Source organism: Lampetra planeri, chromosome 59 (genome assembly GCF_965212315.1).
Source record: "Lampetra planeri chromosome 59, kcLamPlan1.2.h2, whole genome shotgun sequence".
NCBI lineage: Eukaryota > Metazoa > Chordata > Hyperoartia > Petromyzontiformes > Petromyzontidae > Lampetra > Lampetra planeri.
The window spans coordinates 2,301,517-2,317,094 of record NC_136165.1 but is presented as its reverse complement, the minus strand read 5'-3'; the positions used below and the strand labels follow the sequence as shown (position 1 = coordinate 2,317,094).

Sequence of the window (15,578 nt, the reverse complement as noted above, 5' to 3'; positions counted from 1 at the left end):
AGGTGTCCCGGGTTAACGAGCTGGTGGCCCTTGACATTCTGGGTCCCTTCCCTGTCACCGCTCGGGGTAATAAGTACCTGCTGGTTGGGGTTGAATATTTCACCCGTTGGCCTATGGCCTGGCCCCTCCCCAACCAGTCGGCGGCAGCCATTGCGGAGGCGTTTCTCCAGGGCTACGTCCTGGATAAGGGCGCCCCGGAACGGCTGCTAACCGACCAGGGAAAGAACTTTTCGTCCAATCTTCTGCGGGAGGTTTGTGACCTTTTGTGCACGCAGAAGGTCCGGACTTCCCCCTACCACCCGCAGACCGATGGTATGGTCGAACGTCTACACCGGACCATTACCTCTATGTTGTGTCATCAGGTAGACGACACACAGTTGGATTGGGACCTGAGGATTCCCGGAGTTCTGGCCGCATATAGGTTGGCGCCTCACGCGGCCACGGGCTATTCGCCCTTCTACTTAATGTACGGCAGGGATGTCGACCCCCCCATGGAGGTGCAATTGCGGGTCCAGTCGGCGGCGTCTCGCTCGAAACTGTCCGAACACGCTCAGTTCAATATTCGGAAGTTGGTCGAGGCGAGGGTGGCCGCGCAGGAAAATTCCAGGGCAAGGCAACGGGCCAATGAGCGTCTGTATGATCGCCGGGTTACGGGGTATAAATGGGCGGTAGGGGATAAGGCGTGGCTGCACTGCCCGCAGGTGCCGCTGTCAACGTCATCGAAATTGCTGCGGCCCTGGCGGGGGCCGGTCGACATTATTCGGGTCGTTCGGGACCAGTGTGTTAGGGTCGCGTGCGGACGGCGTTCTTGGTACGTGCACCCCTCGCGCCTGAAGCCCTATGTCACACCACGCACTCACACATCTTCATCTCGCAGGGGCCGGCCGCGTGACGTGTCCGGCAGGTTGGGGGAAGGGCCTCGCGACCCCCTTGTTGTTCCGACACCCCCTGCCACTCTTTCGGATGCTGCAGGTGTGAGTCCACCTAGGGTGGCCTCACCGGAGGAGCGGGAAGCGAGCCGGCCGCCTGTCCAGCAGGAAGACGGCTCGCGGGCTTTGTCCCCGGGGCCTCGGGACGTGCCGGACGCCCGTCATTTGGGCCCTCCTGACCCTCCGCAAGGAACGCTGGCCTCTGGCGATGGACCCGCCACACGGACTCGTTCGAAGGGTCTCAGGTTCTCCTGAGACCTGTCGCAGACACACTGCCTCCTCGCGGAGCCTGGGTGTTCGAGTCACCTTGTTCGTTGGTGTGGTGTGTCCGCGGTGTTCTTGTGTACAGGGGGGTTGGGGTAAATTATTGGGGACGGTTGTGGTTGCTGTTCTGTTGTTGTTACTGTTGTGTTGAGGCTCACGCATTGTTCTTGTCGTGTTCAGAATTCCTGGTTCGCGAGTTAGGGTTGGGATGTGGATAGTGATGCAGCCGGGACGGCTGCGTGCTGTGTAGGGGGGGGTGATGTCGTGGTCAAGGTTGACACCAAGGTTGACACAGGTCACACAGGTCACACAAGCTAGGGGAGAGGTACGTACTGGTCTGGACCGGTCCGGACCGGCAGGGACGAGAGGTGGTTGGAACCGCTCTGAGGGGAGGGGGCTGGCGAGAGCCAGGGCCCCGAGACACCCCCGCCCCTCAGAGGGAGGAGATATAAGACGGCTCCCGGAGAGCGGAGGGGGTCAATCTCAGGAGAAGCTGAAGGAGGTGCGGCCGGAGATCCTGGACCCCCAAGCCTCGAGGATGCCGCCCCGCTGGGACTGAGTGGGCTGAGTAGAGATAGGCTAGGGAAGGAGAGTAACTGGGTAGCTGTAGGCTAGGGAAGGGGAGTAAGGAGAAGAGAGCCGGAGGCTGTACCTCCCTAGGTTGTGTGGTTGGGCTGTTCCCCCAGTGAGTCCGGAGGACTAGTGTTATTGGAATAAAAGCGTGTGGCCTCTACGAAGTCTCTGCCTCATTCAAGAATACTACACACATACAGTACACACACACAGTACACAGTGTACACACACACAGTACACGCAGAGTACACACACACAGTACACACACACAAAGTACACAGTGTACACACACACACACAGCACACACAAACAGCACATACAGTACACACAGAGTATATACAGTACATACAGTACACACACACAAAGTACACATGCAGTAAAGACAGTACACACACAGTACACACACAGTATACACACACACTACACACAGTAAGCACACAACGTAGCACCACGTCCGACCGCATATCCATCCGCACGTCGAGTGAATTCCAACCGCGCGATAAAGCGAAGTTTTTGGGTAGAAACAGCTTGGCCGCACGGACAGCGCCACGCATCACCAACCCCGCGTCGAGCGAGAGGGGACCCTGCGCCGGGGGTTGACTCAACTGCACCGAGCCATCGCTGTCGCGCGATCCGTGCGTCCGCGACCCGGACCCGTTGCCCGGCTCTCCCTCACGGCGGCAAGTGAAAAAGCCGCTTCCCCAATGGCGCCACGACTCACCGGATCGGCCTGCGCGGTCCGGAAGATGGCGCGCGGCTCATTGGCGGTGATGTCACGCGGATCCTGGGGGGTGACGGCGGCGGTGAACTCGGCCTCCGGGGCGGCCGACGCACAGCACGCCCGCGCTCCGGCGTGCAGCAACCGGCTCAACGGACTCTACAATGGGGGCACGGAATACGGGGGGGGAAGAGGGGTGGGGACTGAGCGCAGTGTGTGGTGTCTTGTGGGCAAGACGTGATGCCCTCTGCTCACGACTGTAGATCCACGAACGCTCCCTGGAGGGGGGAGGGGCCATTTCGAAATAACAGTTGTGGTCATCCCGTGACCACCGCTAGTTGTTTCTCTCCCGTGGCCACCAGAAGTTGTTTCCATCCCGTGACCTCTGCTAGTTGTTTCTGTCCCGTGACCTCTGCTAGTTATTGCCCTCCCATAACCCCCGCCAGTTGTTGCCATCCCGACCCACAGCTGTGTCGTCTGGACGGGACTGAGAACGCATCGCGGCTTCACATCACAGTCCACACCCCCCGCAACCCACCAGTCGGTCAGCCCCGTTCGCTCGTTACGAGGGACAAGGGGTATTGGGAAGGAGGTCTATTTTCTGCTTTGTTTATTTGTTTGTTATTTTAATGGTGCGGGCGTTTAATACAAGTGGTCACGGTCGTCCTCTCGATCCACCTTGGAGACAGATACTCCTTGTATCGGCTGTGCAGGGATTGCTGCACGTCGTTCAGATTCATTTGGAATGAATTTGTTAGAACATCAGCACCAGCCATAAGAAGGAGGAGGAGTGATGGAATAAAAAAACTAAACTAATTTAGCGCGATGGGTTAATTTTTCCTGTTCTGTGCAGTCGTTGGTGACCATGGCTGAGACCATCGCCGTGTGACTTGTTGAGACCCCGGTTTAAATCGCTGCGACCGTAACCCGGATTCGAACCCAGGATCTCAGCGGTGCGGGCTCAGCATCTCTTGAGCTGAGTCAGTGGCCACCTCTACTTGGATTGGACTTTAGTGAAGGCAACCGGATGCACCTGGCTGCGTGTTCTGCGTGTATGGCGATGTTTCTAGGTATCCGCAAGCGTGTCAGGCGATCCTTCGTTACGTTGAGAAACACCGCGAGACTCTTAAGGAGCAAATTTCGATTTAAAACCTTTCGTGACTGCAGGGATTCATATTCTTGCTTCTTTCGGTAAAGTCACGTAGAAGGAAAATTATAAAATAATAAAAATAAAACAATAAAATTCTCCCTTCTACGTGACTTTACCGAAAGAACCAAGAATATCTTAAGGAGCATTCAACATCTTTAACGGTCGCGAGCTCTCCGTGGTCGCAATCAGGTACCCGTACCCGTACCCTACCCATTACCCAGCCGGGTACGGGTAGCCGGGTATCGGGTAGGGTACGGGTACCCGATTGCGACCCTGGTGCGGCCGGGTACGGGTAAGGAATCAAAACCCCTTTGCGAGCTCTGGTGCATCCCCACGTGTGTCACCACGTGTGTCCCTGCGCGTGTCCCCGTGTGTGTGCGTGTCCACGCGTGTTCCGTTCCCGTATCTCCCCATGTGCGTCCACGTATGTGTCCGTCTTTGTTCCCGTGTGTGTCCCTGTGCGTGTCCCTCCCTTGTGTCCTCACGTTTGTCCGCGTGTCTCCACGCCCTCCATGCGTGCCCTCGCGTCTGCTCAGAGCATGTCATGAAACATTACGAATAGCGCACTTAAATACGTCCGAAAAATCCTCCAACGATAACGAATCGAACCGTGAATTAAATTTGCCATCGCTCTGGCGGCACAGCTCATATTAATAACGGAGGAAATTGAAAGGGGTAGGATTTTTTTTTTATATACAACAAATTGCGGTTCTGGCTTGCAGGGCCTTTTACAGAAACATTAAGGGTGACCTTTAGGCTGAAGCGGCGATCCTTTCATTTCGCGCGACAGAAAATAAAATTGAATTCCTTTTTTTCCCCCTCTCGCTTAACAATTTTTTTCCGCTCCCCTTCTCCCCAAACGGAACGCGACGAGAGCACCCCCGACGTGCATCGGCACGTATCAGCCGCCGACGACGAGAGACACCTCCTCCTCGTCATCGGTGAATGTCGAGGTGGAGGCGGTATCTGTCACGAGGGTGAGGAGGTTAATTGCCCACGTGGTCTCCCTCACCTCCCCACCGCCCGTCACTAAGGCCTCCCACCAACCGTCCCACCTGCTAGCCCACGAGCCTTTGGCCTGCTCACCTGCCTGCTAGCCTGCGAGCTAGTCCTTTAGCTTAATAGACCATGAACTAGCCCAGCATCCCGCGAGTTCGCTAGCCCCCCAGCTCACCAGGTCCCCTGCTCTCCCACCCACTCGCTAACTATCCCCCACAGGTCACCAGCGAGCCCACTGGCCGCTCACTCGCTTGCACGCCTGTTCCCTCGCGTTGTTTTCGAGAGGGGAGGGTCGCGTGGAGGTCGCGTGGAGGTCGCGTGGAGGTCGCGTGGAGGTCGCGTGGAGGTCGCGCCGTGAACGAGCAAGCGAGTCCGCTCGAGGCCGCTGGACGCCGGCATCCGTCGCGCGGCCACGACACGAAGGTCGTGTCCCCCCCCCCCCCGCCGTGTCTCACTGTACGCATGCACTGTACGCATGCACTGTACGCATGCACTGTACGCATGCACTGTACGCATAACGCTGCCCTCGCGTTTCCACGTCGCCGCATCCCCACCGCTGCTTCAACGGAGGAGAAATCGCAAAACGACGCGAACTCTCTCTCCTCTCTCTCTCTCCTGAAGCCCTCTCGTCGTGGCCGGCAGACCTCAACACACGCAACTGGGTAGTCTGATGCCGCGTTTCACAAACTCAGCGGGCCCCAATCGCATCGCAGTACAGCCGCCGTGCAAAAGTAGCTTGCCGGTGCACTGTGGATAAATTGCACGATCGCCCACAATCCACCAGGACGGCACCTCATGGGTTCGCGCATTCAATGTGATTGGTGTTAATGAAGCCTCGGCAAGGCCTGGCGAGACTGTGGGTTGCTCAGCTGGACAGGAAGTGTTTCACCCTCATACAGGTTCATCAGTTTTCCAGAGACACAATATTACCACCGACAACGATCATGACGACGATGCCGACGACTTTAAAGATGCTACTGCTGTTGCTATTGTTGATGAAGATGCTGCTGCTGCTGCTACTGAGGATGTTGTTGACAAGGACGATGCTGACATTGATGATAACCTGCTGCTACTTTTGCTGTTGATGACGATGAAACTGCTGCTACGGACAATGATGCGGTTGATTTTAATCATTAAGATGATGATGATGAAACTGTTGACATAGAAAATGATGGAACTGTTGACACCAATGATGATGCGGATGCTGCTGCTTGTACTGATGACATGCCTGTCAACCCATACGTTTTACCCGTATTCTTGTACAGGGAAACTGCGTTTTCAGGTCCACACGGTGGTTTCAATACAGGCCAACAAAAATAATTGTCTATTTGTTTGTGTTTCTCCTTTGTGATGGGACCGTATAAACAGCCTACAACTGGTGCAAGAATAGGCTAATAAAGTGTAAGCAAGTGAACTGTTACAACGTGTCAGTCTGAGTGATTTTTCAAGACACTACAATAAGGTAGGACACCGAAAAGGGGCTGTGATGATGAAGACACAGTCGGCACTGATGATGCCAACGCTATGATGCTGATCTTGTTGCTGCTGCCGATTGCTGATGATGACGACGACGATGCTGCTGCTGCTGACACCATCTTCACCGTTTGCCCTTCGGAGACACGAGCTTGCGCGATTGCATCCGTGTCTCCCGGTGCCGCTCTCTCTCTCGGACGGGCGTCATCAATGACCGCTTAACGCCGCTGCCGCCCGCCCCCACCCTCCGCAACGCCAGCACCACCGAGGTCGCTCCCCACCTCCCGTGACCCGACGACCTTTAGAGTCGCGTGGCACGGGCCGGCTCGGGGGACCGGCGAGATTTAATCAGCGGCGCCGTGGGCGTCGTCGGTGAGAGGGGAGGGATCGTGGCGGGGATCGCGTGCGGTGCGTGCGGAAAGAACCCCTTGTCGATCCACTGCTGGATGACGGCAACCGCCCCCCCTCCACTATCCGTCGCGGGGGTGAATCGACCACGTGCCCCCACGCCGGTCGGCGCTGGTTGAAGGCGGGGTGGGGAGCGTAGGGGACATTGGAGCAGAGCGGGGCGGGATTCTGCTGCGCCGCTTCTCCGCCCAGGGAGGGCCGATTTGATGAATGACGCCGCGCGGAGTCCTCCGACAGGAGACTCGGCACTCCGCGCGACATCACGGCGAGATTAAAACTAAAAATAAATATATAACGAGCGCAGACACTCTCACGCGCACACGGAATCGGCCACTAACTCTGTCGTCACTCCAGGGCTCACGGAGCGAGGGAGTGCCGAACGTGTCGTAAGCACTCACCGCACAAAGACAAAGACACCCCCGGGTAGCCAACGCAGACTGTTGGGGCAAGTGCTGTTAGTGAGCACCTATGAAGGCCGCCTTTAATCTCCCCAATGCTGATGTTTTACACACCACACCAGGAATTAATTTAAGGCTGAGTCGACCTAGGGGAGGCCAAAAACCTATTCAGACATCCATCACTGATGTCACCCGTGAGCGGGAATCAAACTCGGGTTGCTGGGTTTGGAACGCAGCGCGTTAACCCATACACCACCATTCACCCACGTTGCGTTTTGCCCTCACTAAGACTCATAATTTAGCCAGAGACAATATTATCCCAGCGCAGCGTGCTAACCACTCTACCACCGCCCCACCCGCACTAAGACAAAAATCCCCCATATAGCCTTAAGAGACTGTTGGGGCAAGTGCTGTTAGTGAGCATCTATGAAAGCCAGCACGAGACAGAAAGGGGTGGGTGGCCAACACCACGCCCGGCCGCGTTTGTCTCCCCAGTGGCGATGTCTTATACACATTGCACCAGGTACTCATTTGAGGCCGAGTCAACTTAGGGGAGGCCAAGGACCAGTTCAGATAATCGTCACTGGTGTTGACCGTGAGTGGGAATCGAACTCGGGTCGCCGGGTTCGTAGCGTAGCGCGCGAACCGCTGCGATTAATATACAACAAAGACAAAGCTCCACCATGTAGCCTTAACAGACTGTTGGGGCAAGTGCCCCGACAGCTCCCCCCCCCCCTGCCTGCACACACACACACACGGCCACACCGCGTGGTAGCTCTCTCTCTCTCCTCCCTCGACTCAATCGATCAATAACCCCACCCACCTCCTCTTTGGCGGTTGCCCTCAACCCCCCCCACCGGCCGCGTCTCCCCGAGCGCTCGGACGCTCGCGCAGATTTCCCAGAGCTCCCCGTGGGCTCCGGCGATTCATTAGCAGCGCCACTCGTCACCAAGTTTTTGCCCGGGCACCCCCCTCCCCGCACACACCCCCTCCCCGCACACCCCCCCTCCCCGCACACACCCCCTCCCCGCACACACCCCCTCCCCGCACACACCCCCTCCCCGCACACACCCCCTCCCCGCACACACCCCCTCCCCGCACACACCCCCTCCCCGCACACACCCCCTCCCCGCACACACCCCCTCCCCGCACACACCCCCCCTCCCCGCACACACCCCCTCCACGCACACCCCCCCTCCCCGCACACCCCCCCTCCCCGCACACACCCCCTCCCCGCACACACCCCCTCCCCGCACACCCCCCCTCCCCGCACACACCCCCTCCCCGCACACCCCCCCTCCCCGCACACACCCCCTCCCCGCACACACCCCCTCCCCGCACACACCCCCTCCCCGCACACCCCCCCCTCCCCGCACACACCCCCTCCCCGCACACACCCCCTCCCCGCACACACCCCCTCCCCGCACACCCCCCCTCCCCGCACACACCCCCTCCCCGCACACACCCCCTCCCCGCACACACCCCCTCCCCGCACACACCCCCTCCCCGCACACCACCCCCTCCCCGCACACCCCCCCTCCCCGCACACACCCCCTCCCCGCACACACCCCCTCCCCGCACACACCCCCTCCCCGCACACCACCCCCCTCCCCGCACACACCCCCCTCCCCGCACACACCCCCTCCCCGCACACACCCCCTCCCCGCACACACCCCCTCCCCGCACACACCCCCTCCCCGCACACCCCCCCTCCCCGCACACACCCCCTCCCCGCACACACCCCCTCCCCGCACACACCCCCCTCCCCGCACACACCCCCTCCCCGCACACCCCCCCTCCCCGCACACACCCCCTCCCCGCACACACCCCCTCCCCGCACACACCCCCTCCCCGCACACCACCCCCCTCCCCGCACACACCCCCTCCCCGCACACTCCCCCTCCCCGCACACACCCCCTCCCCGCACACACCCCCTCCCCGCACACACCCCCTCCCGCACACACCCCCTCCCCGCACACACCCCCTCCCCGCACACACCCCCTCCCCGCACACACCCCCTCCCCGCACACCCCCCCTCCCCGCACACACCCCCTCCCCGCACACACCCCCTCCCCGCACACACCCCCTCCCCGCACACACCCCCTCCCCGCACACCCCCCCTCCCCGCACACACCCCCTCCCCGCACACACCCCCTCCCCGCACACACCCCCTCCCCGCACACCCCCCCTCCCCGCACACACCCCCCTCCCCGCACACACCCCCTCCCCGCACACACCCCCTCCCCGCACACACCCCCTCCCCGCACACACCCCCCTCCCGCACACACCCCCTCCCCGCACACACCCCCTCCCCGCACACACCCCCTCCCCGCACACCCCCCCCTCCCCGCACACACCCCCTCCCCGCACACCCCCCCTCCCCGCACACACCCCCTCCCCGCACACACCCCCTCCCCGCACACACCCCCTCCCCGCACACCCCCCCTTCCCGCAAACACCCCCCTCCCCGCACACACCCCCTCCCCGCACACACCCCCTCCTCGCACACCCCCCCTCCCCGCACACACCCCCTCCCCGCACACCCCCCCCTCCCCCGCACACACCCCCTCCCCGCACACCCCCCCCTCCCCGCACACACCCCCCTCCCCGCACAGACCCCCTCCCCGCACACACCCCCTCCCCGCACACCCCCCCTCCCCACACACCCCCCCTTCCCGCACACCCCCCCTCCCCCACGGACGTTGCCGGATCACGGCAACAACGGCACTGCAAGGCGCCGGTCTCGGCACCGGTGGCACACTTCCTGCTCCTTCCCGAGTCTCCGTAGCTGTTCGTAATTTGAGTAAAATAAAATCCTGGTTTTATCCTGCGCTGCTATCGGCGTCATGGAGAGCAAGAGTTCGCTCGGCTCTTCATGGATCGTTTGTCAAATCATTAGTCTATGGGCAATTTTAGTTGATGGGAAATGTTAGTCTATGGGCAATCCATAATAGAGGTTTTGGGTTAGATCGCGTAATTATATAAATGTGTCGTTAAAACCTGCCACCACCCGATACAGCCAACTAGTAAGGGTTGTCACGTAAACAGAACGTGCCAATTCGTCACTGGTACAGCACTAACCGGTGTGTTGGAGAGCCAAGCCACAACATTTACAATCTGAGTACGACGTGTTAAACTTTCTATGGGCAATGTTAATCTATGGGCAATGTTAGTCTATGGGCAATGTTAGTCTATGGGCAATGTTAATCTATGGGCAATATTAGTATATGGGCAATGTTAGTCTATGGGCAATGTTAGTCTATGGGCAATGTTAGTCTATGGGCAATGTGAGTCTCTGGGCAATGTCAGCATGGAGAATTTTAGTCTATGAGCAATGTTAGCCTATGGGCAATGTTAATCTATGGGCAATGTTAGTCTATGGGCATTGTTAGTCTATGGGCAATGTTAGTCTCTGGGCAATGTTAGTCTCTGGGCAATGTTAGTCTCTGGGCAATGTTAATCTATGGGCAATGTTAATCTATGGGCAATGTTAGTCTCTGGGCAATGTTAGTCTATGGGCAATGTTAGTCTATGGGGCAATTTTAGTCTCTGGGCAATGTTAGTCTATGGGAAATGTTAATCTATGGGCAATGTTAGTCTCTGGGCAATGTTAGTCTATGGGCAATTTTAGTCTCTGGGCAATGTTAGTCTCTGGGCAATGTTAGTCTCTGGGCAATGTTAATCTATGGGCAATGTTAGTCTCTGGGCAATGTTAGTCTATGGGCAATGTTAGTCTATGGGCAATGTTAGTCTATGGGCAATTTTAGTCTCTGGGCAATGTTAGTCTATGGGAAATGTTAATCTATGGGCAATGTTAGTCTCTGGGCAATGTTAGTCTATGGGCAATGTTAGTCTATGGGCAATTTTAGTCTCTGGGCAATGTTAGTCTCTGGGCAATGTTAGTCTATGGGCAATGTTAGTCTATGGGCAATTTTAGTCTATGGGCAATGTGAGTCTCTGGGCAATTTTAGTCTATGGGCAATGTTAGTCTATGGGCAATGTTAGTCTATGGGCAATTTTAGTCTATGGGCAATGTTAGTCTATGGGCAATGTGAGTCTCTGGGCAATGTCAGCATGGGCAATTTTAGTCTATGAACAATGTCAGCCTATGGGCAATGTTAATCTATGGGCAATGTTAATCTATGGGCAATGTTAGTCTCTGGGCAATGTTAGTCTCTGGGCAATGTTAGTCTACGGACCGTATATAGTATGCCACTGTAGTCTGCGCTCTTTCAACGGAGGAACAGCAAAACTGCACGAACATTATCTCTGCCGAAGCCCTCTCCTCCTGGCCAGCAGATCTCGACATTGGCATCGAGATACTGAACACATTGCTGCTGCTGCCATCACACGCAAGAATAGAATTTCACAGAGCCGCACAACCCCTCACGTTAGAGAACGTGGATATCACTGAGCTTCCGCCGTGATCCCTTCAATGGCAAGTCCAGTTTACGGCACTGCACGCGACCTACCGATCGACTGTGGTGCGAACATTTAAACTTCTAGCGGACAGAGGCATCGACGGGAGGGGGGGTGATTTAAGAAAATTGCCCCCGTTGATAATTGTTTTTTTACCCTTCTATCTGGCAACAAAACTGACACCTTTTTTACAAGGAGTCATGTTTGCATAGACCACAATACCTGCAGTCATAATGCAAACAAAAAACATAACTCTGATAATGTATGCACTGTCCTTGAAGTTGTAAAAAAAGGTGTCAGTTTTGTTGCCAGATAGAAGGGTAAAAAAACAATTATCATATTTCGATTTAAAGCTTTCGTGACTGCAGGGATTCATTTTCTTGGTTCTGTCGGTAAAGTAACGTAGAAGGGAAGTAATAAAATAATAAAAATAAAACTAATAAAAATAAAACATATGTTTTATTTTTATAATTTTATTACTTCCCTTCTACGTGACTTTACCTAAAGAACCAAGAAGAATTATCATATTTTTTACTGGCAAATTGCCCCCGTTGTTTCAACCGCCCACTTTGGCCGGGAAGATGGAATCGAACCGGCGACCACCGTCAAACCGCCGTGGCAAGCAGCGTCCTTTTAAAGCCAAACGATCCGTTTGACGGCGTGCGCAATTTGCTGGCGCCGGGGCCCGGCGTGACCACCCGAGAGGCCCTATCAACCGGGGGCCACCTTTGCGCGCGAGCGGCCAGCGTTGTAATTGGCTTCTCCGGGCCGTAGCGCCGTGGTGTGGGGGGTAGATTAAAGGGCCCTTCTCCCCAGAGGTACGGCTTTACAATGCCAGGCACCAGAATCAGTATGGGATTAAAATAAGCGGCCTCTTTGTCATCTATTTAGAATTTCTTTTATTTATTTTTTCCCCACGGCCACTCATGCGTCGCGTATTATTTCAAGTATATCGCCCCCCTCCCCCCCCAACAACACCCCTCCCCCCATCACTACTCCAGCATTTAGATCAGTTTCTATTCTTTTTCAAACGTTATTTTGTTCCTGTTCGGAATTTGGAAGCCACGGCTGCGATTACGATTGACCCTCAGCGATACGTTCACCACAACGTGAAACAAAAAAATATATATTTGAAGTCAAACCCGCAGCCCTGATCGTTACAACAAACTCAACAAGAATAACGACACATATTGCTCCAGGTGTGTATTTATATTAGTTGTAACTGTATTATATCGTGACGAATTGTTCTGTCATTTCCTTGTTGTGCTGCTCTGGCTATATATTACGATTTGACTTTAATATCCTACGTAATAATAATAATAAAAAAAACATTTACGCTGATTTGGCCGCTGCTGTCTGATGTATCGATTTTAAACCCAGCTCTCCATTTGTAACTCCACCGCTGCATGAAAAACCTTCCCAGGCCATCCCAATCCACAGCTAGATAGATAGAGGCCTTCCCATACATCACCACGCCGCTCAGCGCGTGCTGGTGAAGAGGCGGCAACTTCCGGGCCTGCTTCAGATGCCACTCGCCACGGATGCTGGTCGTGGCCGAGAATCGAACTTGTGCAGCCAGGTCATGTGCTAACCACTGCGCTAACGCTCCGCAGACAACCAATCGGTACCCAAGATTATGCATGCCTTGTCAACGGACTTGTCGGAAGGGCAGCACGGGTCTCCCTGGACAAGGAAACTCTCATCTCAATAACCTGCTGTATCTTCTTGGTTCTTTCGGTAAAGTCACGTAGAAGGGAAATAATAAAATAATAAAAATAAAACAATAAAATTAAAATTCTCACGACGTTTCGGCCACAACGCAAGCAGCCGTCCTCAGGTGAAGAAACAGAGCTGTCGGAGAGACAGCTCTGTTTCTTCTACGTGACTTTACCGAAAGAACCAAGAAGGTGAATCCCTGCAGTCACGAAAGCTTTAAATCGAAATTTAACCTGCTGTATATTAAAAGTTAAATCATTAGGTCAGGCCAGGTGGCTCAGAGGTGATCGTGCTGAGCCGGCACCGCTGAGATCCTGGGTTAAGTTTTAAGTAAAAATGTGTTGTGTCTTACCAGGTGAGGGCCCAAGAGAGCAGGATGAGTCTCAGTCAGAGGTCGCAAACGGGTTTTGATTCCTTACCCGTACCCGGCCGTACCAGGGTCGCAAACGGGTACCCGTACCCTACCCGCGTATCGGGTACGGGTATCCGATTGCGACCTCTGGGATGAAGCCATGTTGCAGGCGCGGGTGGGTTGATTCTAGGAACTTGAATTGTGAGAAGAGACAAGACGCTGGGAAATGAGTGACAAACGGTTACTCACCAGTGACTCACAGCCTACCTGTACCCGTACCCGGCCGCACCAGGGTCGCAAACGGGTACCCGTACCCGGCTGGGTACGGGTAGCCGGGTATCGGGTAGGGTACGGGTATCGGGTACCCGATTGCGACCTCTGGTCTCAGTTTAACACGCAGGCATTCACGACCAATATTATCCATAATACAGGTTTGTTTGTGGATTTACTCTCCAACACACCGGTGTGCTGAACTAGTAACACATTGCCCTGTTCTCTTTACGTGACAAGCCTTTCTAATTGGCTGTGTCGGGTGGTGGCGGGTTTAACGACCCAAAAAAAAACCTGTATTAAGGATGAGTCTCATTTGGAAGAGTGACCCTGAGGCCTTGTAATGCGAGTAGGAGGGTGATGATTGCTGCTACATGTGTGTAAAATCCCAGTTGAGTAACTTAAGGGTAACTTTCCAATTCGGCAAGTTTGGACTCTGGCACCGGTGGCCAACTCTTGTTTGTGACGTCACGGGATCATTAACGTCTGCTGTGAGCGAAGCAGACGGCACGAAATACGATTACAGTCATTACACACCGCAGTATTAATCAGGGCGGCCACTGGATTCAAACCGTGAACCTCTGCAACAAGCTGTGAATGCGCTACCACTTGGCCATGTCACCACCGGGTTAATATCCAGGCTGCAAACGTTTGCAATTAAACTGGACTCTCAAGTGTGGAGTCCGTCACCAATGACTGGCAAAATAAACCCATTGCATTATATTCGGTTCTGCGTTGCAATCACGTGCAATGCTATGAGACTTAGAAATATCAGACTGTCTGTCATGCGATGAACATTACTCTCAGTGGCGGCGCTGTTGGTCAAGTTCCGTTCTTCTGCTGTGTGGAGACGTAGTTCTGTGGTATTAACTTCCACGGTTCATACTGCAACATAGCCGGTTGCGCTGCAAGAGTTTCCGAATTGAGAGTTCTTCTCAACGCATGACACCGATGGCACAATCATTTTTTAAGTTCAACCGCTGAGTCGCTTGAGTAAATTGATGCTGCACGGAACTCACCAGCTGATCTGCTCGCAGTCGCACGTGCAATGACTTGAACAGCGCCATGCCTGAAACAACAGCGGACGTCGTGTGAACGTCAAACGTGAAAACTAACCGCACGGCGAAATGGGGGTTCAGCACCAGAGATGGTGGTGGAGGGGGGGTATTGTACTGGGGGCTGATGGATCATGGCTAGAGTCCGGTTGAATACTTTGTATAGTGATGGAATTAGTTACTGCATTAGCAAGGTTGGCTACGTGCGGTGCGAAATAAGTCCAACATACATCCAAAGGTATTGTAATGACGGTGTGTATCCATCACCGAGTCTCTGGACTCTTTTTCAGGAGGGACCTGCCAATTTTCGTAGTCGGGGGGCGATGGGTGCCTTGCATAATCCCGATTGCCCCGAAATATCCCAAGCGCCGCTCGCCACCCAGTGACGGAGACGTCGCCAGGCTGAGAGGTGCACCTTGAGGGCCACACGTGAAAGTGTCACAAAAAAGTATCGCTGACAGGTGACGGGACAGCCCCTGGTGCCATGGGTTGACCCGAGGTGAACGGCAGATTCACCAGGCGCACCGGCAAGACGAAAGAAATGACGGCAGCTAGGGAACTTCGCCCAGCAGCTTAAAGGCAGCGACGACTCGAACTACCGCAGGAAAATCCAAGCGAAGCAACGGCACTCATCTGTTTACAACACCTGCAGAGGTAGTGCTGAACATTCCACATTCATATGGCGGAGGCGGGAGGGGGGGCAATTCTCCTCATAGAACCACCGTTGCTCTTCGACCCCCACCCCCCCATCAAGTGGTTATTAAACAACGCAACACTGGCAGCCACAATCACAACAAACCCAGTCAGTCAGCGCCGTACACGCCAAGGTCTATCGCGAGCCGAGGTCACCGGGG

At 55.5% G+C, this 15,578-nt stretch overlaps 1 protein-coding gene across 1 annotated transcript in view; it reads right to left on the bottom strand.

The window, feature by feature from the left end:
* Positions 1-15,578, bottom strand: part of DAP3 (death associated protein 3) — a 30,744-nt gene that overhangs the window by 14,940 nt on the left and 226 nt on the right. Inside the window, exons 2-3 of the mRNA XM_078618856.1 lie at positions 14,689-14,738; positions 2,488-2,643 (exon numbers count right to left, since the gene is read on the bottom strand). Of these exons, the coding sequence (XP_078474982.1) occupies positions 2,488-2,643; positions 14,689-14,738 (206 nt within the window). The remainder of the gene's footprint in view (positions 1-2,487; positions 2,644-14,688; positions 14,739-15,578) is intronic.